The sequence below is a fragment of the Corvus brachyrhynchos genome, unplaced genomic scaffold, assembly GCF_000691975.1.
Source record: "Corvus brachyrhynchos isolate BGI_N302 unplaced genomic scaffold, ASM69197v1 scaffold7, whole genome shotgun sequence".
NCBI lineage: Eukaryota > Metazoa > Chordata > Aves > Passeriformes > Corvidae > Corvus > Corvus brachyrhynchos.
Window position 1 is genome coordinate 3,665,178 of NW_008239054.1, and position 25,395 is coordinate 3,690,572.

The 25,395-nt window shown below is 37.9% G+C and overlaps 1 protein-coding gene across 1 annotated transcript in view; it reads right to left on the reverse strand.

The window, feature by feature from the left end:
* MOCOS (molybdenum cofactor sulfurase) overlaps nt 1-23,178 on the reverse strand; it is a 184,091-nt gene extending 160,913 nt beyond the window's left edge. Inside the window, exons 1-3 of the mRNA XM_008637530.2 lie at nt 23,148-23,178; nt 22,482-22,571; nt 19,832-19,898 (exon numbers count right to left, since the gene is read on the reverse strand). Of these exons, the coding sequence (XP_008635752.1) occupies nt 19,832-19,898; nt 22,482-22,571; nt 23,148-23,178 (188 nt within the window). The remainder of the gene's footprint in view (nt 1-19,831; nt 19,899-22,481; nt 22,572-23,147) is intronic.
* Between the last annotated feature and the right edge of the window lie 2,217 nt (nt 23,179-25,395).

Sequence of the window (25,395 nt, forward strand, 5' to 3'; positions counted from 1 at the left end):
ATGTACTAACAATGCAGCTGGCATATTAGTAGTTGTTCCATGGATGAATATAATTCTGAGTGTGAACAGCAAAGTATACACAAGGGAAGCTTGCATTTACATGCACAAACACACCTAATGTTAATTAGTCAGAATACTGGAGAGAGTGTAATTCCTTGCAACAATTTCTATTCTGCATTTTGCCACTGTAGCTGGGGCTCCTTCAGACTCATTTGTCTAAATACTTTCCTTTAAGAAGTGGGGGGTTTTAGGTGGGAAATATATTCCCTCTCTAAATTTCCTTCCCAGACTTCTCAGAAAATAAAATCTTTTTAAATAGACCCAAACATATGTAGAAAAATTATTCATTATATACATATATCAATTGCTTGGCTTCTGATAAGAGAACCGTCCTGTGCAAAGAGAAGGTTCAGCTGAAGCTTTCCCTGTTTTATTAGCACTGGCTGAGGTGTAGCCCTAAGAACCATGCTAGGAGCCCCAGTACAGGTGAGGTTATCTTTCCTCTTTCCCATACCTGCTGGCTTCATTTGCAGTGAGGAAGGTGTTTGTGAAAATAAGAAGCCAGCAGACAGACCTCTTGGTTTAATTTTTAACACTGAAGTCTGGCTTGCACTGTTGAGAACCAGGGCAAAAGTTTTACCCTGTCATGGCTTGTACAGCTAAGGGTAACTGCAAAACAAAATCCCTTTGCTTCATCTTACACAATCATTAAAAAGCTGTCTAGCACATTCAGTTAAGGGAAAAACATTTTAAAGTATCCTAAACTCTTGCCACAACTTTAATATGTGGGAAAGCTTTACAGATGTATGGTACTGTGAATAACAGTGTCTGATTATCTTACAAGTTTTTTTATAATATGCATTCAATAAATAGTTTTATTTCTCCAATGACTTGTAATTGTTCCAAAAATCTGTACTTCAAAAGAAGCTAAAGAACAGGCATGTAACACTTGCTCTCCCCTAAAGAGGCTACAGCACAGAAAAAAAAAAACCAACAAAACAATGAACAGGCTTCTGTAACTAAGAGCTCTTCTCATTTTCACTTATTCAGCAGAGGGACACATGGTACTGCCATATAGTCCCACCTTGCTACTTAAACCATCAGCTCCGCAATAAGAATTACATAGTCTCTTACTAAACTTATTTCACAGCCTCTGCAAAAGAAAGCTCTAAGTAGCTGTGTGAAGAGGAACAAAAGTCTAGTTTTTCACCTTCCTTGTTACACCTGCTTTTTTGTGAGCAAAAGGCTGGACTCTCAATTTTCTGAGCAAAAGATTTTTAAGGTTGGACTCCAAATTGAATAATGTAGCAATCGTGTAACATTTGAAGGACAGAGTGTGCACTACATTTTGTCTCCAGTCACAGTTATTAACTATATACAGTTATTAAGATTAACCATAACATAGTTGTTTATACTTATGGGAAACTTACTGCCCCAGAGTTGGACGGAAAAGAAATACAGTGAAAAAGAACAGCCCTGTTTTTCCCCTCTCCTTCCCCATGGAAGGGGGGGCACATGTGGTCCTAAATCTACCGAGTTCTTACAGCTTACATTGACTGCAATGAAGTGTCTGATCCTTAACTAGCAGTACTGATGCTTGGGATGACTGTTTCCCACAAACACAGACAAGCTTTGCCTTGAAGATTCCACAACATTTTCTTATTTTTCTCAGAAGTAGCCTGTTTTACACAAGTCACTGCTCCTCTCAGGTTACTGCAATATAGTAAAGTGACTATTTCTGCCACGTTTAGAAGTACAGCAGTAATGACAGCTGCCAATATCGATCTTGGTTCAATCATTTCTATCTGTCGTTGAAAGAAAAAAATTCCTTTCTTATCATCCTCTTTCTCTCCTTTTGCTGTTAAGTTCTGCATAACTAAAAAGTTACCACATTCTGGAGCAGGCATTTAATAAAATGTCTATTTTCTTCAATAAATACAATTATACAATCAGAAATGCATACAGTAAATCATCTTTTTTAGATTCTAGAACTTCACCTAAGTTTAGCATCTAAACATACACTAGTCATCCTTAAAAAAGTAGATTTATGCTACCTACCATAGATACCAATCTCAACCTGAGACAGTTAAAATAAGGTAACTAAACTGACCAACTTCTACATGAACAGTGCCAAAACTCACATCAGGACTGGCATTGAGGTGCTGGAGCAAGTGCAGAGACGGGCAATAAAGCTGGTGAAGGTCCAGAGGGCAAGTCCTATGAGGAGTTTATGAAAGATAAAGTGGGCAGAGGAAAAGGCTATTATATATATTTGGTACTTGCAACACACCTTCATGCATCCCAAAATGCGTAACACCTGTACAGATTTCAGTGCAAAAGTTAAATTGAATAGCCCACCTCTCACAGCATGTCCAAACTACAGTGGGTACATAAATATAGAAATACTTTCTGACAACTGAACAGAAGTCATCAAAAGAAATCAGAGACCACTTACAGCAGTACAGACTCTGGCTTTGTGCATGTGGAATAGACTATAAAACTAAAGTGAACATTTCTCATAAAGGATGTGGATCTCTCGTAATTTACACATACAGACTTACAGGTATTATCAAATAATGTAAACAGTGCAATTGCTACCATCCAATCCTCTGTGCTCAAAGCTGCATGGCATTTATATTGTGCGATCAATCGGAGATGCTTACATGTAGATAATTAAATTCAAAATCAGTGACAAAAAGGAACAAAAGTCTGGATCGATTCTCACTGGATAAGAACACAGACAACACATCAATTTATTTATCCACTATAAAAAACAGCTTTATATATTACAGAAATTTGTGGGATAAAATATTCTACCAGAAAAACAGTGCACTTCTCCCTGTGCTTGGCAGCAAACCAATTCTAGTGACTTAGGCAGAAAAAGATTAAGACTGATATTGCAACTGCTGCAAAGGAGTACAACTCCCTCATAGTATTATGAGTCTGCAATTACTATGGTAAGAAAACATCAAAGGCAACTGTTCCAAATGCTGAACAGGAAAGGTTTGGGGAGAACAGGTTTTCTCAAACACACAGATGTTTGTGACTTTGCTTCCCATGTTTCACGAAGGATAAGACCAAGGAGAGGTAAACTAGGAGAGGTAAACGGAATCCCCAGAATAGCTAAAATACCATTACAAAACGAGCCACAGTGTTTATTGTGCAACATTGAGACCAGGAAGCTCATGCAAATTCCAGCATCACATCAACTAACTGAAAGAGACAGAGAAAATGTGCATATTCTTTCTCCATTTTGTACTTCTTTCCCATATAACTAATAATAATTGGATAAAAGAGGTACTTTAGGGGCCAAGTCTCTTGACCAATGGTTAGTGGCACCCTTGAGGTAAAAACTGAAGCTTCAAACCGGTGGCACAAAGCAGGTAGAAAAGACTGCTTAGGAAAATATACTTGGGGACTACATGCTAGACAGCGTAGGGTTTACTTCCTATTTTTCTATTTCATACATTCCCTTGCCTCTGATTATCCAACATCAATTCTCTGTTGTTGGTGTAATTCTCTGTCCTGTTGTTAGAAGCAAATCAGCACAATAAAAACTCACAAAGGATCATAAAGCCAAACACCAGTGGTAATTGCAGCCTTTTGGGGGGGATAGGGAGAACTTTTTGCCGTGCACAACCTCTGGTAGGATCTCTACCTCAAGCTCTTCCTGAGGATGCTGTCAAATTTCAAATCAGTATGACTGATGAGAGGAGGTTTCAGAGACCTCTGGAACAGGGAAAAATAAATACTGAGTTTCTCAGCTGCAGTTGAAATAGACCCACATAACTATATCCAGTGGGAAAAAAGTGAGCAGTATGCTGCTATATGCCATGTTTCAGGAGCCAAGCCAGGCAGTCAAGAAAAATGCCCATTTGAGCCTAATAACAAGCTGCAGTGCTCTTCACTAGTATTGTCAATCCAGAAGCATTCAAAAACGAAAAGAGATACCACAACTCTCCTAATATTTGCAGAGACCATGTCAGGTTTTCTCTTGGGAGCACAAGTCACAGCTGTGGCCTTTAACACCCACAATCTCACAGTTTCACAGTCAATACAAGTAGCATTCCTCTTGTAGACGAGACAAGTCTTTTTGCAGACATAAGATATAGGCCCAGATGCAAGATCACAGAGTCCCATGGAGGCACGAAAATCTGGAATCTTAAATCCTGTTCGTGTTCTGATGTTTGTCTTGTTATTACTTGGTTAACAGTTTATTCAATGCAGAGTATTTTTTTAACATCTACTGCCATGACACAGTTCTCATGTCCAAAGAATCCTTTTCAAATTTTTTCAGGACAGGCACTAGGCAAGAAGCTGAAGGCTGCTGCTTTTCTAGCAGCTCTTCAGAAGCAGCAAGGCTGATTTGACACTCTATTTTAAATAGACAATATCAGGATACAAGCAAGCTCATAGAGCTGTTTTTAACTGGAAAATATGTCATGAAGTGCCTGACAGTGAAATCAGTGAAGAGGGGCAAAGGAGTTAAAACAGTCAGGTAAAACCAATGCAGTCTATGAAATGAGAAAAAAATACTTTAGACAGAAAACAAGCAGGAAAAACACTGAAGATCACAGAAAACAGTGATGAATGGCAGTATATCTTCTCTCCTTAAAGGGTAACTCTTCTCTGGGCAATAATAGTATGTGATCAGTCTTATCCTGTGTCATGAAGTAAGAGGATAGAAAAGAATGTCCAAATTCCTAAAATGTGGAGCTCAGCATCAAGAGGATGTGAAAATGCCTGAAAAACTTCTCAACCAGAATTTCTTATAAAACCCGGGTTTAAAAGGTGTGCCAGCAAAATGGAGAAAAATATAACCAATAAAAATAAAATCATGGCAGCCACATAGCACTGTAAGATCCCTCTGGGTTTTCAAAATTATTTTAGGGCCTCTCATCTCAGTCTGCTCCACAGAAATAGAATTGCATATGTAAAGACCAAAGAGTTTTCTTTTTCAGTCGCCTACCACCCACAGATTTGAATTTGCTGGGGTTTTTTCTCCCTTCACATTAGCAGCCTTCTAGGCATATCACACGCATTACACAGGTATAAAAGAACACAAAACCAGGGTTCTGCATATAACTTTGCTCTGCCTTAAAAAGCTCTTTTCTGCAGCCAGATCACCTGCCCACAGTAGCAGAAAGAAAACATAATATTCCCTTTGCATTGTTATGAAATCAGCAGACAAACCTGCAAGAACATATCTAGAGCAGAAAGCCTGAGGAAAAGGGAAGAAACACCTATTCAAGAAATGTATAAAATATATTATTAAATTTGCTAGAACCCTACTTCTAGTCCATTAATCATTTTGGCCTGGTACAGACTGCTGCTGGGACCCAGAAGGAAGTACAGACAGTCACTGTTTAATTTTGCATCTAACTAGCAGCTCTTCTCTCCTGACTTGCATCCATATCTCTGGCTTTAGTTTTGTTTCAGAGAACTCAGCTATATGCTTGGGTGGTCATTTTTATCAGCTTCCCTATCTTACTGTATCCACTGCAGGTAGCTTATGTAATTTATGTTTTTAATTTTTCTGCAAAGCACCTAGTACAATGGTGAGAGGCTCCATTTAAAATTACCTACATAAATAAGCAAACACAACACCATTAGCATAACAGATTGTACTCAACAAACTATAAACACTGTAAGTTCAGAAAGTTTAGTGGTAGTGTGACTAACAATGCACTGGAGGAACATGTCTTCATGTCCTAATAGGTCTAACATACCTTAAATTGTTGCATAACACAATAATAATCTTCTCACAATTTTCTAGGAAGAATTTAAGATTCTCATTTTCTTCTTTACATTGTATCAGTAGCTTTTCCTGGGCAACACACTTGCTTGTGCTAGACCCAAAAGCTTTGAAGTTATAAATAGCTAAAATCCATCTACTGCAACTCCTCTGACACCATTAACAGTGGGAATATATAGGACCGGTTGAGAACAACATTTCCTGATGTAAAGCCTTCAGAAAGCTGATCTCTACCAAGTGACACCCAGGATCCTGGATTTTCCAGCCCCAGATCCTCAAGTCAGGGGAAGTCTCAAGCAATTTGAACATCCAATCAGAGCACTGACAGAAGGCCACATTCCAGGGCAGTACTTGCCATCTTACAGCTCCACATTCAGAGACAGGACCCCAGCCTAGCAGGGATCCAAGACATGCTACATGCCATAGGCATTATTATGAGCTGCTGTGAGTCTGGCAGCAATGGGTTTGACCATGTCCATTTGCCTGCCTTACTGCCTGCCCAAAATGACCCATCTTCGCCACAGCTGGTACTGTGCACATGTGTGTGTCCCCACTGCTTCAGCTCCACATTCAGCATTTGAACTGTCAGCAGCTCCAGTCTGCCGGCATCATGGGTGTACCTCTGGAAAAGGCATGGAAGGAGCCCATGGGACACAGTAACAGCACATGACCAAAGCTGGTAAAGCATTATTTACGTCACAACTCATCCCACGGCTCCCTCAAAAGCTGTCTTCAAACCCAAAATGCTCCATCAGGTAAGTCTGCTGACCTCTGTTCACCAAATAATGCTTTGTTGTTTTTTCTTTTCCTTCTAAAAAGTGGCACTGATCTGCTTGCAACACAGAATAAATCACCCGGGCGATTCTTTCACTGTGGTTGTAAAAACAAGTTTAACAACATTTATATTTTGCTGTGATTAAACCTTCACAGAGACTTGCCACTCACAAATTTTAAATTACTTACAATATGCAGTGCACCTCAGTAATTATATTCTAAGTCATCAAGTTCACACACACTCTCCTTTTGTAGCAACCCACGTGTGCTTGAGAGAAATTACTTCTGAACACGGTTAATTTTAAAGTCTTCATTTTATACACTGTATGTAATCAAACTTTTTATTAAACATTGCCAAGCAATCTGTCTCATTTAAAATGAGCATCTCAGAAAATGTAAAGGTCCATTAAGCTGTTAATTGTACACTATAACCCTGAATTCTTATAAAGTTATGCTGAATATTGTTTTCCCAAATGCTTAATTCCATATTTAGCTAGTTCTACTGCCATAGTTACTGTATTGGTCAGGTATATGATAAGAAGTTAATATAGCCACATGAGCAAAATTCTCCTGTCTAGAAAGAGGGAAAAAAAGAGAGGATTTAATTTCCATTTCTCTTGTTTGAGTTTGATACAGGGAATTTCACTATATAGGTACAAAACACAAATCTGCTAATGTAGAAATATAAGTACACCCTAAAGGCAGAGTGCTTCTGCTACAGTAATGGTTTAAGGGATTTGATAGCTCAAATTCATTGCAAGTAAATGTCAATTAGACTTGAAAATGAAAGTCAAGCAAGTGACAGAGAAAATATTATATGCCACTGGTTTTAAATTACTTATAATGGAGGTGAAAAAATACTTTAGGCTGTGAAAATAAAACTGAGATTACTCCAAAACACATAAACCACATATAAACATATCCAAAAAGATTGCTACCTCTTATAAATGTTTCTGAAACAGTTCAAATGCAGGTCTTTATATACAAAAAAAAACCCCTCCAGCGAAACATTTAAATGTGACTATTCCAAACTCAAGAAACTTTTTTTACATACTATCTAATTAACTAGACCTTACTTCATATCATGAACTCTTGCCAAATAAAATTGTATTTCTTATCCTTAGAAGACTTTGTATCCATCCTTATTTTTTGTTTGTAGTAATTTGATTCATGTGATAATGGAAGTCAAGAAAGAAGAAAAGGATGAAGCACATACTAATTTCTCTAAAAGACTTGTAACTCAAAGCACAGTATTACATAAATGTTGACAGTTATTTTTCCTTTTTTCCCCTTCCTATTCAATTTGCTGTACATACCTTCTCAGAACACCAAAAATGAAGTAATTAGCACTGGTAAGTGTGAATTTATTACATCTTGTAGAATAATCATTGTTAGGGTAATCTCTGTCCTCCAAGCCTTATGACCCTTCTATAGGAAGATCTTCAGCCAAATGCCTTTCCAGCATCTTATCATGGCCATGAAGTTTAAAAATAGCAGGGTACCTTTCCAGCAAGAATTTGTGGTCAATCGCTTTCCACTTGGGAATGCCTGTGACAGCTCTGAATTGCCAGGCATGACTTCCTCATGTACAAAAACACACTTCAGTGCATTGTCCACAGGGTGTAGCCACAACCAACAGTTCCTCAGTATCCAGGTTCCAGGTGCTCCTCAGTATTCCAAATTCCAGCACCAGATTCCAGGTGCTTGAGCCCTGTCATTGATATTCACGTGCTTACAGCTCTGACTTTCATGGCCAAAACCATGGGGAAGGTTACCCTAGCTCTTTTTCACACAATTGAAAAAGAAATACTAGAGGAAATCAAAAGGGCCCCAAATTTACCAAAGAAAACAACATGAGTATTTTGTTAAGTACAAACAGCTTTGAAATATATCAGCACTATCTTTGAAATTACAATAGCTATTCAGGGTCTGAGACTTCAGATTAAGAGAATTAAATTTCCAAAATTCAGTGGAGTGTGTGCTTATTTAATTAAAAGCAGGCAGAATTTCATTTGCATTTCATTGTTAAGAATTCCACCTATAATATCACATTTTGACAGTGCAGCTTAACTCCAATTTATACTAAAAGCATACTTCATCAAACTCATTCCAAAGTTCATTAGAAAAGCTAAATGCCAGTATTATTTGCTATAGCAATCCCATCCCATTTAGATGTTTAAATAGGCAAACACGGTCAGATAAACTCACAGGAGCTTGTGAATGTTCTATGTTTTTTCAGATGAAGTCTTCTGTATCTGAACTGCTACTGAGAGCTACATGGCATATCCTTGATTTTAAATTTTCACAGGTATAGCCCAAGGCATTGAAAAACTATCCTGCTTGTAGCTGTGCCTATAAAGTAAACTAGCTTATTTTATTTTCCTCTCAGAAATGAAGCAGCATATTATACTCATCACTGGGTTACATCCCAGTCAGCAAGGACTTCTCACTGACTGACAGAAAGTTACCCTTGTACACTGCCTTCAGACAATGCATGTGTAAGGTTGCCACAAAACTTTCACCCACCCAAAGGAGAAAGAAGGAGACTTTAGCAAGAGCATCCCATATACTATGACAGCCACTCAAGACAGCTGACAAGTGTTATTGGAACGTTGGAGGCCTCCCTCCTTCATCTAAGCAACTTTGTCAGCCAAGTAGGAGGGAGGAGAGGCACAGTTCCTACCTATTCTGGTTCAGGTAGGTCTGGTTAGCTGAACTATACCATGGTTGTTTAGGTTTCTTCCTTGGCTGAGGTAACCTGTTGCTGACAGATTTACAAACTCAGTCCATTTCTGCAACACACTGAGCTCATCACAAACAAACACAGGCAGTTTGTGCCGAAGTCATGGAGAATAATGCATAAATTACCTGTTTGTAGCACACTATTCACATAGGAGGAACATGACCAAGAAGAGTTAGAAGGTCTGTTTTAATCTAGGCTCATTCACTGCCTTCATATGCTTTCTCAGCCACAACACTTCAGAGGTCTGTACAGTTTCACATTCCAGTTTCAAAGCATGGTAACACCCAAGTTTCTAACAAGGCAGGTTGTAACTACAGTTATTGTAAATGTGTCATTACATGATGGCAGATAAAAATCCAATGATCAAAACTGTCCATAAATACCTTTTGCAGGGAAGGAACCATTCCTCAAATATGTTATTAAAACATTATATTGTGTGTAGGATATTGATGGAGTTCACGTTAAGTATTTTGGCATAAAGTTTTACGTATGTGGTGAGCTGTTTGGTCCTTGGAAGGCCAGACAGGCACTTCCCAGTAAGCTTGTACATGGGGACTTTAGGGTTTGGATTGTATTCGTGTGGGACTAAAGGCTTTCCAGCCCTGCAAGGTGAGCAAGGCAGCTATTGTCTAACAAAACGTTTTGGATTCTCATTTTCACCTTCCACAGGAAGACAGATGTGTGTGAAATAAAACAACCTTCAGCTTTTATGAATTTACAGCAAGACTGTAAGCATCTTGAGACAAGCTGTTATTGGCAGGCAGATCTCTTTCTCCTGTTGCAAGTTAGCTGGACAATCATTGAACTGGAAGATTCACACCCAGCTCACCAGAGACCCAGGCTCTTAAAAGACCGAATTAGACAACAAACAAGACTTTGGCATGAGGATTTTGAAACCAACAGGTCAGTGAAATTTTTTTTAGCAGGGGAAAAGTAACTAGGATTGTGCCTTACACCTCTGCTGCAGAGTGCTTCCCTTGTTAGCACAGAAGCTAACAGCCTCAGCCTTATATTCTAGAGGTCAGTTTTAGTATTGTTCTTATCTTTGGTCTTTTTGTGGTTTTGTGTTTTTTTTTCCTTCCTGCAAAGCAACACTGTTTTCATACATAGTTTACTCACAAGTCAGAAATATCCGGTCTGTGCCCTGATTGACAGATTTTGCAAAGAAGTGTTTCACGTGTTTAAAACCTCCTTTTTATCATGACAGGTATTTGCAAAAAAAAGTATCTAAATTTTAAACACCTTTAAAAAGGTAAAAGCAGACAAACTAAAACAAGTGGTAAGTGGATGGCTCAGAAAAGCCTGAGTGTTGAAAAGCTCTTTTGAGAACCATTGCCTGTGATCACTGGATTCATTACAAGCCTAGGGAGTCTCCATAAAATCCAAAGTACATACATCATACTCCTCTAAACAGTCTCACCATCCAAAAGCTTGCAATAAATTCTAAATTATTTGCAACATGTTATTGAGCTGGCACTCAGTAATATCAATGATGCAATTTTCTTCTGCCTTGACACATACCAAACACACTAATAAAATCTAGCAAATTAAACCTGTGTTATTGACCTAAATATAAAGGAGACAGTTCTGTTAAAAGTCTTGTTTCATTTATCTTTCATATTCCTAAATCTTACCATGACTTGTGCTGCTTCTTAAAGGCAGCCTTTAATTTCAAGGACACCATATTTGCTTACAAACTTCAAATTAGAAATAAAGTTTAAAACAGGTAAGAAACTTGAATCAATGGAATCAGCAGAGAAACAATAGAAAGAATAATGAAAATTAGAAGGAACTCACTAATATTACCAGCATACACTACAAAGGTCTATGTGAGTTTTAGGTACTTATTTGCCATTATTTCAAATTACGAATTAAAGCATTTAGCTTCAAAGAACTAAATGCATAAAGTGATCAAGTTTAATCAAATAAATTTCTCTCCTTTAAGTGACTGTGGTGTCCTAAACAAAAACTCTGTACAAAATCTCACTTTCATTTTTGCTCCATTCTTGTAAGTACCAACCAGTTTACGGACCACATTATCACTTTCAGCCTAGCATGAAATTTCTTAACAAAAACAAGAAAGTTCATGTTCCAGCAAATTCATTACACTCTAGAAGAATTCCCCAAATTATGTGCTTTCTTTCTCTCTGGAAATCCATTGTGCCTGCAGATTTCCTCTGTTTGAAATGCTCGTGCCATTTCCTTAGCTTTACAATACTTTTGGCCTCATAGTACCCAGAACACTTGATGAGGTCACAGCACCATCTCAAGCATCTTTTATTCTGTTTTAGTTACCAAACCCTCAATTTCCAGACTTCAGGACTTACTTCAACAACCCCATTCTATTTTGGTCACACACTTCAGAAAGATGAAGGTAATTCAGATCAAGCCCACAGACAGGGTCAGGGAGATTGGGGTGGGGGATGAAGAATGCATTTTGGAAACAGTATCTAGAGGAGCATATCTTGTTCAGCCTATGGAAACAGGTCTCCTCTACTTAAATGCATCAGAAGGGGTTAATAGTAGAACAGACTACAAAAGCCTATAAGAACAGGAAATTTTGGTGTAGGAACAAAAGGACACTGGTTTCTCAAGACCCAGTGGAAGAGGAAGTTTTCTATTCCTTCCAATGGGGAAAGATCATCAACAGTAGATGGAAAGTACTCTATAATGCTGGAGATGAAACACAAAACCCTGAAGGTCATTTGCATTCCCATACTCTTGAACTGTATAAGTTGGGATATGTTTCTCACCTGGCTGTCCTGAAACCTGGCACCCTAAAACCCCTACTGGCCACACACACTCATTTCATCCCTTCCAGGTTAAGGTGGCTGGGTTACATCACACCATCACCCCTTGCCAGTCACTGCCCATCCTTCTGCACTCCCCCTTCTTGGATTCTTCTCCTGCTGCAGTGCTCTGCTGGCTCTGCTCCCTGTGGTGTTTAACACATCCCCTGGGCAGCCTGGAAGCCGTGCAGCTGCCTGCTTTTTGCCACAGAGAAGTTTTCACCAGGGCAGCCATGACCTCAGTAACAGGCCGTTATATATTTAATGAACACAGCTAGCTGGCACCTGCCTGCGGCCAAGTGCAGTCTCAGTGCTGGGGGGAGGAAAAAAAAGACAACAACTGCTAAGAGAAATGAGATATTAATTGAGAATTTCAGCAAGACAGCAGGTTGCAGAGGGCAGCAAAATAAAGAAAAAAAACCCAAACAAAAACAAACAAACAAAAAACCCCCAACAGTGTTAGGACTACAGCATCTAGCATGGCTGCTGTAAACAACCTGCTCATTAGAGAAAGGGAGCTGAGGGCTTGTGCCATCATTTGACAAAGTAAATGTGTTTGCTTTGTCTATAAGAAGACCGGATGAGCTACAGATAGTCTGGAACAATGCATAGAGAAAACTGGCATCATCACAGATGAGAAGGCAGCCACTTGATGTACACTTGGTGTAACAGGGATAGAAAATAATTCTAAGGCTACATCACAAATGAGAGTAAAAAGAAACGTGATTAAATCACTCAAACACTGCAGAGGCACCTGTCCCAAAGTTACTACGACTTGCACATCATATCTGCTTCTGGAGAAAAAACTAGCAGAAGATCCTGAATACATTGCTATATTCAGGAGATTAGAAGTTCACCAGTAGTTAAAATATTTATATTCAAAATTCAAATAATAAATCATGAACTAGTTAGCCCCCATTCATAGTGATAAAAACATAAGCAACACTAATAGCTACTCACCTAGGTGGACTTTATAATAAAACTACATCAGTAGATATCAGTGTTTGAAGTATTAAAAATCATGATCACTAAGGATCATGCAGTGTGGGCAACAAAACCAGTAGCAAAATGCCGAGGGAACAGAGCAGTAAGCAGAGTCAGAACTGGCAGTCAGAATTTTGGATGGGAGCAAAAAGTCTCATAGTGCAAATGAGACTGTTTAAGGACTCAAGTCTGCTGGTCAAAAGTGTAGCAAGGTGGGGCTCAGATAGAAAATAAAGGATGAGTACAAAAAGCTCTGTCTTGCAGCAGAAATGACACCAGAAATTTCAGATTCATTGAGACACAGATGCCACCATGGAAGCCCTTGGGAATGCTTTAGTGCATCTTCAACAGCTTAATTATAACAATAAATGAAATACCCATATTACTTTACAAGTGAAATGAGTAAGATTCAAAATGGAGCTCAATACTGGGTTTGCTAACTTCACAGAGAGATTATTAGAGACTATTTTAAAAGGGGCAGCAATAAATTATCTCTGTGTTTCTAAAAAAGTAGATTAATTAGTATTTCCCAAAATTATGATTTTAAATATGAAATAAGATATGAACAGCACAGGTTAAACTTTTGTCAGTCATGTACTTCTTGCTGCAAGATCATTGAGTCAGTTTCAGATGGAGCAAAAGAGAAAGAGTCCATAGACTTCAAAAAAATTAGATATGAAAAAAAATATCGGCTGAATTTTGAACAACACACATAACTGAAGGTGGCTTTCAAAATTTCTTGAATTCATTCAGGTGGAGCACCTCTCCAGTGCTACACAACTTGTGCTGAGAAACCGAACTGCACTGAAGCCAAAACAAAGTTGTCAAGCACAACAGGTGCACACAGGGGATGGCAGAAATTATATTTGTGCTAAATATCTGGTCTTCCAAAAGCCTTACTTAAAATACAAATAATCATGTACACCAGTAATGAAGTTGTCAGGCTCCCCTGGAGTTGGCAAAGGAACTGCTAGTGTTCCTAACAGCTAGGCAGGACAATGTTACTGCTCCCTGAACATCCAAGGCAACAGAAACGTCACCAGAAACGTCACCCACTGGTGCCTCGCAATGCTGCTTCTTAGGAAAAGCAGCTGCAAACCCAGAAGAGGGATGAACACTACATTTCTTCTATAAGTATTGTACGGCCTTGGGAGGGGAAAAAAAGCTTCTATATAAATCCTGCAAAAGACAAAGAGACTGAGAGAATGGAAAAAAGGAATTTGCATTGGAGAAATTTCACTATTTTTATCAATGTGTTTTGTTCCAGTTGGACTATCTCATTCATCAGCTCATGTGCCCTTTCACAGACCTCCCCGTGGGCACAGAAGCCATTGGGTCCCTGCCAAAAAGCAGCTGAGGAGGCATCAAGGCTGCGTGCATTTAAAAAAATATGAACTAAACTGGTGGCCTGAATCCAAGTAAGCCTGTACCACTCTCCCTACTCTGAATGTTACCTAGAGAGCAATGGCACAAAAAGATCATTTTTACACTTAGTCTCCACAGCTTCTTTGTCACAGGCATATTACAAAAGCAGAGTCCTGAGGGCTTTTTTTCTGAATCAGGAAAAAAAAAGTAAAGGTTGTATCCAGTGCTTTTCAGACCTCTATGCAAAACATTCTAGCCACCCATACTAATAAAACTCAGAATTTCCCAGAAGCATTTTATCCTTTTTGTTCATAAACTAGCAATTTTGACCTCCAGATTTTAATTTATTTTACTGAAATATTTATTTCTTTCAATAAATGAAGCATTCCAGATTTGACTCTCTTTGCAACAAAGATTAGTCAGAGTATGACAGTGCATATACCAGTTTTATTTTCTACTTTCCATACAAACTATGAAAGTATAAAGCTGACTACGAGAAGAGTAAAAGAAAGCATTAGCAAATTCCTTTCTAAAGCTTCAGCTTATCAAGTTAATGATTAATTAATTTATTAAATAGAGCTGAAAGTCCAGGAGCAAAGTTCCAAAGTAAAACAGACCGATTTTACTTCTTAAATCAGTCTCCTAACTCATTCAAAAATGACAGTACCTGTTACCCTGACCAGAATCTTTTTACTACCTTGCATAGGATTGCAGAAAATAAACACACCAAAAGTAATAGATTGACTCATAGAAACAATGTTTATAAAATGGAGTCCTTTGTAAAAAAGGCTAGGTGTGGCTGAGGGAAAAACAAGAAGCATCTGCACCAAAGCCCCTGCTGTGTTATCACTCAGCACATGGACAGAGCCCACAGTGGGGTTATCAGCCACTCACTGTGGGCACACTGGGATTGTTTAATTGCATGCCTAAATCATTTCATGAACCACAAGGAAAAAGATCACCCCTCTTGCCTAAGTTCTTCCAAAAAACCTATTCATTATTCGTAATTATCTTCTAATGCCTCTCTGATTTGCCATGTGTGCAGTCACTGCAGTGAGCATGGTGACCTTTTGCTGGACTTCACTGCCTGTGGTATTTCAGAGTTGCCCCACTGAGCAGTGGGATCAGGAAAAGCAGCGTTTGCAAATGGTGTTCTAAAACAAGCACGCAAAGGGGCTGAACCACCCTAGACTGGAAACCAGGTTTTCAAGTTGATAGGTGCCATTAAGGAGGGCAGGATGCAGCGCTCAGATATCACTCATCCATACGGTCTCCCGTCAATGACCTTTGCAAAGGACAAATCAATACTAAGCAGATACTGTATCTACTACTTCTTACTGTGTAGGAAAGGTCAACCCATTTTCATGTATGTATGTGTTCCAACATTACTGTTTTCAGACACAGAATTGCTTAAACCCGGGAATTAAGAAAAAATCCCTATCTTGCATGTAACACCATTTCAAAATGTTTTAACTTAAAAAAAAAGACTTGGAATGGAAACTTATTTGATGCCATGAAGATTTTTTGCCTTTTCTTTTATACCCCTGTTATACCTTTTTACAACTTCTGTATTCCTAGTGCTTTTTGCCTACATTCTTGGACTTGTTTGTCAAGCTAAGAGACTAAACATTTTAGAAGCTTCGTAGCTAGGGATCAGTGTGCCCCAGACCCCAAGGTCCTCTCCAGAACACATTCTGTAAACCAAGATAAAACCATCCAGGGGAAGGCTCCTTGGGGAGGGGGGCTCACTTGAGCCTCTCATTGGGGAATCTTTGATAGATATGCTAATTAGTAAAACCTGTAATGTTATACCAGATTTTTTGGGGGGGGGATTGTGGTGTGCGGGGATTGTGGTGTGCATTTTGATGCATATGACCTGGACGTGTGCACCTAAGGATCCTTAAAATAAATACCAAGGTAAAAATCCCATTTCCCCTTCTAACTGTGTATGACTCTTGATTTTAAGACCAGGAAAAGGCATCAATTTCATAAGCAAGGTATGATGCTTTCAGAAGGAATGTAAAGTTCTACCTTCCTATCATGAAATGTTCTCTAAAAATACAATGCAAATGAAATTATAAACAGCATTTATGAGACTGCTTCCTTAGCATAATCTGGTACCACCTGTGTGTTTTACCACAGCAACAAATACATTTTTAAAACTCTAAGCCATTTACAGTCATTTTTTGCATGCCTGCTGCACCTGTTTTTGTTTGTATGCCCTGGCCACAGAGATTATTCTCCTCTTATAGTTCACTTAGATGGCATACTTTGAGACAAGCCTTTATAGAAATACATGTTTTGGTTCTATATTTTGACTTGTTCCCATTTAGCTAAGTGCCCAATCCTTTTAGCTTCAGTGAGAAAATTCTGTAATACACATATTGCCACATCTAGATGATGCTTGGTACCGAAATCATACCTGAAATTTCTGGCCTTTTTTTAAATATATATTTGAATTCCCAAAGTATGATTCAGTTTAACACTTCACAGTACTTGAAAGTTCAAGGATGAACATCAAAACTCTGTTATAACAACACTGTGTTTAAATTAAAAAGTATCCTGTTGTAGATCTTAAACACATCACAAACTTCAAACAACACTAAAACTTCAGTCTGGTTCTGGTTAGAAGACACTGCTGCACTATTTGATGTTGCAAGTGCAAGATTCACAAGGACAATGTTTTAAAATATTCAGAAATCTAGTATTTTAAAATGCTTGCATATGGGAAAAGGGTTATTTAATACTCAGTGTAATGAATTTCTGAGTTACATTAACTGCAGCATCATCAGGAGATATTGTACTCCTGCTCTCTAGCTATGTGGGAGTGGAGCAATGGCACTGCCATACATCCATAAGTAAAGTCATAAAAACGATCTATAATCTTTTGATGCATACATTTAATACATTTCAGTAAGGCTTATTACATTTCTTGCTTCCTCTTCTCAGCATCACTCATGGTTAATGTTGAGATATGTACGATGTTAAAAATCACTCAGCAGTCCATATTAAGAAAAGAGTAGCAATGTTTTTAAGCATAAAATAGTTATTTCTAATCTTACTGCACTTGAGTTGGTCAAGAAGTAAAGCATCTTTTTATAATTTTTTAAATCAGAGAAAACATCCACTGACTCAATTATTTAATTATTTATTATTATTCTCTCACAAAGCCACATTCTAAGAGTGGTTTCTCCCTGCCCAGCAGATATGGAGGTAAGACCAAATCATTCACCTTTGTACAGCGTACACTGCCGGATTAGGAAAGTCTATTCTGATGCTGCTATCACCCATATCAGCACCTATAAATCTGAAATTAAGCTTTGTGTTAATTTTTAATTAGTTGATTGTGCCATCACATCAGAAAGTAAAATTTAAAAAATAATTTAAAAAATAAAACAGCATTGTCCTAGAGTCAAACACTGAAAAAAAAAGCTATACTTCTGACTACAGCCATGTGCCAAAAGCCACATTCAAGCCAGTAATTCATTTTAAGATTTCTAAAATTACCTGCTGAATAATTTTTTTCACTGAGGAAATTCAATCTTTGCACTGTGATGCAGGACAGAGCTGCCTGTCTCCCTGTCTTGTCATACTGCTTATTTTGATTAGCTGCAATGGCATAGAAGTATAGATTTTTAATATAATTTTATTGCATTTTAGATAGCTGACTTATTGACAGTAGGTTTGGGGCATTTTCTTCCTGAATTTTTATGACTATGCTTTTTTGACGACTATGCTTTTTAAATTTTTATTGGGAGTTAAAAATGGCTGAATTTCTTTAGGGACAGATGACAAATTCTATCAGGTGTGATACGAAAAATGTTCATTTAGATGCAGAGGGCATCTAAAAAAAAAAAAAACCAGAACAATAAAACACACAAAAGACCCCTCAATACTAACACTGGTATGTTCTTGTCATCTCCCATTCTGCCCTTAAAAAAGTCACAAGCTTTTTTAAAGCAAGATCCAAAATAAAACAAGCTGAAGATGTAAGTTCTTTTAAAGTAATCTAGGTTTTTACACAGTGAAAGTCTATTTCCTTATTCCCTAACAACGAAGAACACACAATACAATAGTAATTATTCTAAAAACAGTTACACTTCCTACTGTGCCTTCATAAACAGAACTGTGAAACAGCAACATTGCAACAGCACTGAGAGTAAATGGAAATCAGAATGCTAATTCTGCATGTGAGCACACAGGTCTGCTCAAAAGACTCTGCAGGCTGTGGGTATTGCTGTAACTGGCTGTGAGTGTCTGCGTCTGAAGACAACTATTCCTCATGGGTAGTCTCTTTCATTTCACTTGGCCATGCATTAATAGGTTGTCATCCTGCACAGCATTAAGAGAGGGTTGTGGCAGAAGCAAAAAGAATATACTTTTTCCAGAAAGAAGGTAATGGGAAGGGGGAAACAGGTTTTAACCAGCAGCAGCATCCAACTAGAAATCTTGGATTTTTTACACTCTCATAAAAACAGTGGGAGAAAATGCAGCAGAAAGGCATAAAACAGATTTTCTTCATTACAACTATATGCTATTACAGTGCTATTGATCTGAATTCTGTGACGTGTTTTGGAGAAACATTTACTTCCAAGAAAGAAGATAAAATAAGAGGAATCCATGACATTCTTTACTTGCCTTAAGAGTGCCATTAAAAGCAGGCAAATAAACTCAGAGCATCCATATTCTGCGATGAAGACATCTTTTATAAAATAGCAAGAGTTTTCTGAAACAAATCCCTAAAATGAATAACCAAGTACCTAAGTTGTATATCTCATCATGGTGTAAATCAATGGCAAGAAGTGTACCCTTCAGCACACTCCATCCTGAACTTTCAAAGGAGTATTTTATTTAGAGAATCAGTTCATTTTCTTGCCTATACTCAGAAGCCCCAACAGTCAATTCCACCTTTACTTTCTACTCTTAAAGTTATACTAAAACTGCTTTAAAAGGTATTTTATTACTCCAAGTAATAAGTAAGTACATGCTGTACACATTCCCATAAGCTTTTTGTAAATTCTCTATTTGTAAATAGAGCCATTATGCTCTATTTAATTTTATCTGAATTTTAACCATGTCCTTAAACCTCGTACTACCTTGCTATCTTACCATAACATCCTACTAATAATCTCTTCTGAAATTCCAAGTCCTATATCGTAATTAAAACTGTGGAGTTGTCTTACAGTACTAAACTAACTACAGGACTTTGAGAATTGGGGCATCTGAGAGAAAAAGAACTGATATGATCCAACATTTGACTGTCCAAATGCCTTGTGTTTTAAAAGTGAGGTGTTTTCTCTAGGTATGACAGATGACCCTTAGAAAATAGCATCACATCAAAGTCATCAAAACACTACAGGCCTGACCAAAAAGAAAACTATCAAGTGCATCATATAACATCTGAGAAAAGGATTATTCTACCTGTATCGAACATGCTCGATTGTGTCATATGTCAGCTTGCTGCTGAGATTCTGACTATGAGGGTTGCCTAGGAGATAACAGAGATACAGAAATTAATCATCAATCACAATTTTGCTATTAAATTTGTCTTTTATCAAAGTATTACACCAAGCAAGCCCAAAAGATGATAAAAAAAAGATTCAATGCATACTTCACAGCAATGTCCTGAAGCACCTTAGTCAAGAGAAGGGACATACAAGAGGGTAAAGTAGTTATAACAGGAAACTTCAGCTGGATTTCTCACTAATACTTAGGCAGTTCTCCTAAAAAGAAAATGAAACTGCATATGCACAAACATACTAGACTACAGACAGAATGCACACTCATAAATGTATTTGTGCGGCAGCTAAGAAGAAAGAGACAGGATCTGGAGATAACAGACAATCATGATTGGACAGCAGAATTAATCCTAGGTTTTTTTAGAGTCTGAAATTCAACTAATTCATTGAAATATAAATTTTACTGCTAAATTAGTAGCCACCTTAGCCCAGCTCAGCACAAGCATATATAAAAATTAAGTCAGCATAATTTTATCTTCTTGAGCAAAAAAGATTGCAGCAATATTCACACAGGCACAGCACACTTTCTTATTAGCAAATACTTCAGAGAACATGCCAAAACAGTTTGGAAAGAGAATAAGAGAAAAATTGCCATACTAATACAGTTTTTGCAGTAGGCTCCAATATTAGCTACTCTTTCCAAAATTTAAAAATTACCCTGCTGAAAGTTGTTGAGTGAAGGTGTTGGAAATAATAACTTTAGAGCTCAAACCCAAAACTAATACTTACACTTTTCATGTCTGATGTTGCATTTCTGTAATTTCCAATTGAAGTATTCTCAATTTAGAAGTGAGACTATCTCTCACTTATATTACTTTTCCTCATTTACACATGCAACAGCTAAACTGCAGTTCTTTGGGCCTGTGGATTACCACCAAGAAAATAAAAAAGCTGCAAGTGAGACTCCCCCTTAATTCACATCTGTATTTGTTAAATTAACTCTTTCTATACAGCATTTACTGTCCTCAGAGTATGAGATGTAACTGAAAAAAAAGGGAATTGACCATACTGGAGCTCTTGTTATCATTTTAGATGAAAACACCAATAAAAACACACAATTTGTTCTCCTATAGCATTATAGGTACTATGCAAATCTGCTCCAAACTGGTAGTACTACTACTTCTATTCACATGCACTCAATTGATTCACAAATTAATTTTCTTTTCTGACACAGATGGTACTTATTAAAAGGGTTGAGCCCAATGTTGTTTGAAATAACTAAGATCAGAGTGCATACATTTCACTTTACAATGTCTGTGGTGACAGAACATTAATTTTAATATCACTGGCATGCACTTGAATAGGAGATCTTGAATGTAATCGAATCGATGTATTTTGTTATAACAGAAAAAAGACCCTATCCCTATCAAGAATAACACTTATTTTATAGTGGAACCTTAATTCATGCTCTGGATCCCAGCTTTGCCAGCACTCAAGGAAAAAAGAAAATGGGAAAATGACATGATGGCTCACGGAAAATGAAAACTACCCAAAACTCTCAAGTGGCTAGCCCAGGTGATAAGCACAAGCGTGCCAGTGCTGGAGTGAACAAGAGTTTTCTTGTAAAGCAGTGGTACCTAGTTCCCAAGTGAGGAATCCCTTTGTTCCGTGTAACAGGGAGTACAAAAAATACACAAAACTAGCAAAAAGGACACATGACCCACAGATAGTAACATACCACAGAAAATTTCATTACTTCAGTGGGACTACTTACAGCATAATACTGTGCAGTATATTTTTTTCTGGTTGAGCATGACTCACTCTAATGTAAGTTGTCTCATACAGTAACAATATTTTTTAAACAATGGATGCTGCTGACTTTGTATGTAAAATCACATTCAGTGTGTGATTCTCAGCTAATAATAACATTAGAAAGAAATGAAAGGTTTAGGTAGAGGATCTGGAGATGAAGTACCTAGAGGTGGTGCTGCAATAGTTAAATCTCCACCCAGATATTACACAATTCTGTAGATACTTTTACTCACCTTCCTCTGTGCATTATTGCTTTGGCAATACCTGTCCTTTTTCTGAGCAGGCACCAAAGTCTAATAGAGCAAAGTCGAATAGCACCTATTCCATGCCTAAATTCACTTGGGATCTTTGAGCTAAGCTTTCTTCTGAGTAAAATGTTTATACTGAGTCACAGTCTAAACTCTTTGTGATGACTCTCGCTGAGAAGGAGGGTGATTCTGGATTCTGATCCTTGCATAAGAAATTGAGTTTGCATTTTGTGTGGAAAAAACCACAAAGAATGAACAGTGGTTATAGCTGCACTATATTTCTTTATCCCAAGCCTGGTGCCCTAACTCTGAGGCAACAGTCATGCTCCCTTTGATTTTTCTTCTTCACCAACATTGACACGTCTGTGGCAAACGAAGAATGAAGCTAGAGGTGACACAAAGAGCCTATGCCTCCTTTGTAAAAGCACTGGTCTTCCAACTACTCTATAGCAGTATTAAAAAGCCTGCAGAAGGTCTCTTCCAAGAAACTCAGTTTTGTACGATTTAGATGCAACATTGAGAAGACTAATGGGAATGTTGCTTTGCACTTACCATAAACATTTTTTCTGAGGTCATCAGTAAAAGCTTTAAGTAGACTCTCTGGGAAAAGTGCTGAACCAGCATGGTCAAGGTAAGTAATCCCTAGAATATAAATAAAATTACTACTTTCATTTTTTAAAATATTTAATGCCATTTTCTCCCACAGACTACATTGTGAAGTGCAGCATTCAAATACCCTTCATTCACTAGCAGAAAAATAAAAAAAAGGATGAAACAAACAATAGAAGCCAAACATTTTGATTACCTGTGTATAACTTTTAATTAAAACCAAAGAGGTCTTTCCTTTCTTGCTTATATTACACATTCTTTGGAAGAGAAAAAATCTTTTGTTTGGCCTGTACAAAACTGAGCAAGCTGGTGTCTTCAGCCTTGCTTCTTCTAGGCACTACGTATTATGAAAACTACTATTACCACAATGATAATAATTATTATTAACAGCAACAGCAATAGCAATGTTGTCTCCTTGCTGACAGGTGAAGCAACTCTCTCAAGAACCGACAAAGCCTAAATCATGTCTGAAGCCCAAAGACAGGACTAGTATAAGTTTTAATGTATTTAATCATGTCTCACCGCTCTGCTGCACTTAACACTCAATTCATTCTTAAAATCTCCTTTTATATTATTAAGCTATTGCAAAACTTTTAAATAAATGCTTACTGGAAATGAAGGCTTTTTCATGTTTGGCCATTGTAGATTTCTTAATCTTTAGCAATTATTCTTCCATTTCTCCAGTGTGTTTCATGCTCTTTATTAGTTTTTTCATTTCACTTACCTTAAGTATTTCAACCTATTTCAAATTTTAATAATGATGAATATGATTAAGATTAGAATTTATTAAGTATTTTAAAGGTCTTTCCTTTCCACACGGATTTAAAATTGAGTTAAGCTTTAAACGAGAAGCCTTGACACTTGGAAATATATATTATTATATATTATGTTACTGTAGCAGTGATCCAGTGGGTAAAGCTGTGAGGCAGTGCTAATAATAAAACCAATCCAGATGCCCACTCCTTATTTTCGAAAGAGAAGAGCCCTCTTCTGCCTTAAGAGTGCCTAGCAGAAGCAGAATTCTTAATAATGGCTTGAAGTCAATCGAGTGTTTTGGGGCGCTTCAAGAAGTGGAGCATGGACAAAAACCAGAGTCAGTTCATTTGCTGAACAGGTTTTTTAGGTTTTTACTTTTTTAAAAAGGAAGAATCCTAGGAAGTTTCTCCCAATCAGTATGAAGCAACACACACAAGCACTTAGGAGTCAAAATGCTTATGGAGGTCTGTCCTGCTCAGTTCCTGACAGCTGCTCAGCTCTGCTGGAATGCAGGGCTTTGGAGGGAGAGAGGCACACTGCCCATGGCAGGACACAGCCAGACCCCTGCCCGGTTCTGTGGCACAGCTTCTGCCAGCAAGGGGACAGCAGCGTTCTGTCCAGCAGGACATATGCTCACCATGGCCACCCCAGGACCTGCATCTTGGCACCAAAAGCTCAGATAGGCCCTGAGATGGAGCTAAAGCACAGAGCAACAGCCACAATCTCCACCAGCTCCAACAGCTGTCAGGGCAATAGGCAGTCCACGGTCACTAGCTGGGAGAGCTAGGAAAGATAGGATTGGAGCTGAGAATGGGAAGAGGCAGCCCTGAGCCAGACACAGGTGGAAGGACTGCTGTCCTGGAGGGAACCACCCCAGCTAACACACTCCCAACAAAGCCTCCACAGAGGTGCCATTTGGCTCTCATGGGCACCAGGAGCACAGCCCGGTGATGCTCCTCTGGGAGCAGCTGCCATGTTTGGACCTTTCCACCCCAGGGATGGTAACAGCACTGAAGTCATTACACAGCCCTACAGCACAAGCAAAAACCGGACAACCAGCTGAGGCTCCTCAAATGCAAACCACCCACTGACAAGGGACAGGCACTTCCCGTCCTAACCAACACTCCTGTGAGACAATTTAGACTAAAAGACCTCTAGGCAAAGGCCCTTAAGTGGTTTTTCAAATTTGATTCCTTATGTAGCTCATGATGAAGGACAATATTGCAGTTCTGTGAAATGGAAGTATAAAAAACAGCTAGTCATTTTTTAAACTCCTCCTCTGGGTGTAATACTTTTAAAATCTGTGAGGAAATTTGGCTGAGGAAGGAAAAATTATTAATTCTTAAACTTTTATTTTATATTTAATGCTGCTGTTTAATTGCAAACAGAGAACAGTGTTTCATACTCTCTCTCACTGCCCAAAAAAAGAAATGGGATCTCTCATCTTTTGAGACTGCACTGAAACAAATATCTTCATCTCTACTGCACTTTTATGATGTAGTTTTTCCTTGCTGTCTTATTTCAAAAAAATTGTATTTTTAAAGAAAAGAAAAAAAAGTGGTATATGTATAACACTGTGAAAAAAACACATTAATAACTTTCATTGTGCTTTTCCCCAGTTTAATAACATTTGCTATTTTATCTTTATTGAATGCACATTAACCAAAGAGATTTGCCAGTATATAGAGAACAATACAGTTCCCATTGTTTCACTGTGGTATTTAGTATATAGGCTGTCAGCACTATGAATTGATACTGTTTATGGCAAATAACAGAAGAAAGAAAATATAATATGATCAACCAAAAATAACATTAAAATGCAATATCCATCAGGACGTGGTTTCATTGCTCAGGGAAAATGTAAAATTAACTTTTAGTTTAATTTACATACTATTATATTTGGAGTGTGTAACCGACTTACCTGGTCTAATAATATACCAACTATTTGATAAGATCATATTTCAGAAGTAGGGGTTTTTCTTAATACAAGTATCAAAATCATTCAGTGTGTTGGCATTAGTTATGGAAAGTTATTCAGATACAGTATTGGTTCATAAGCTGCAATATTCATATGCTAATATCGTTGAAGATTAATTTTACA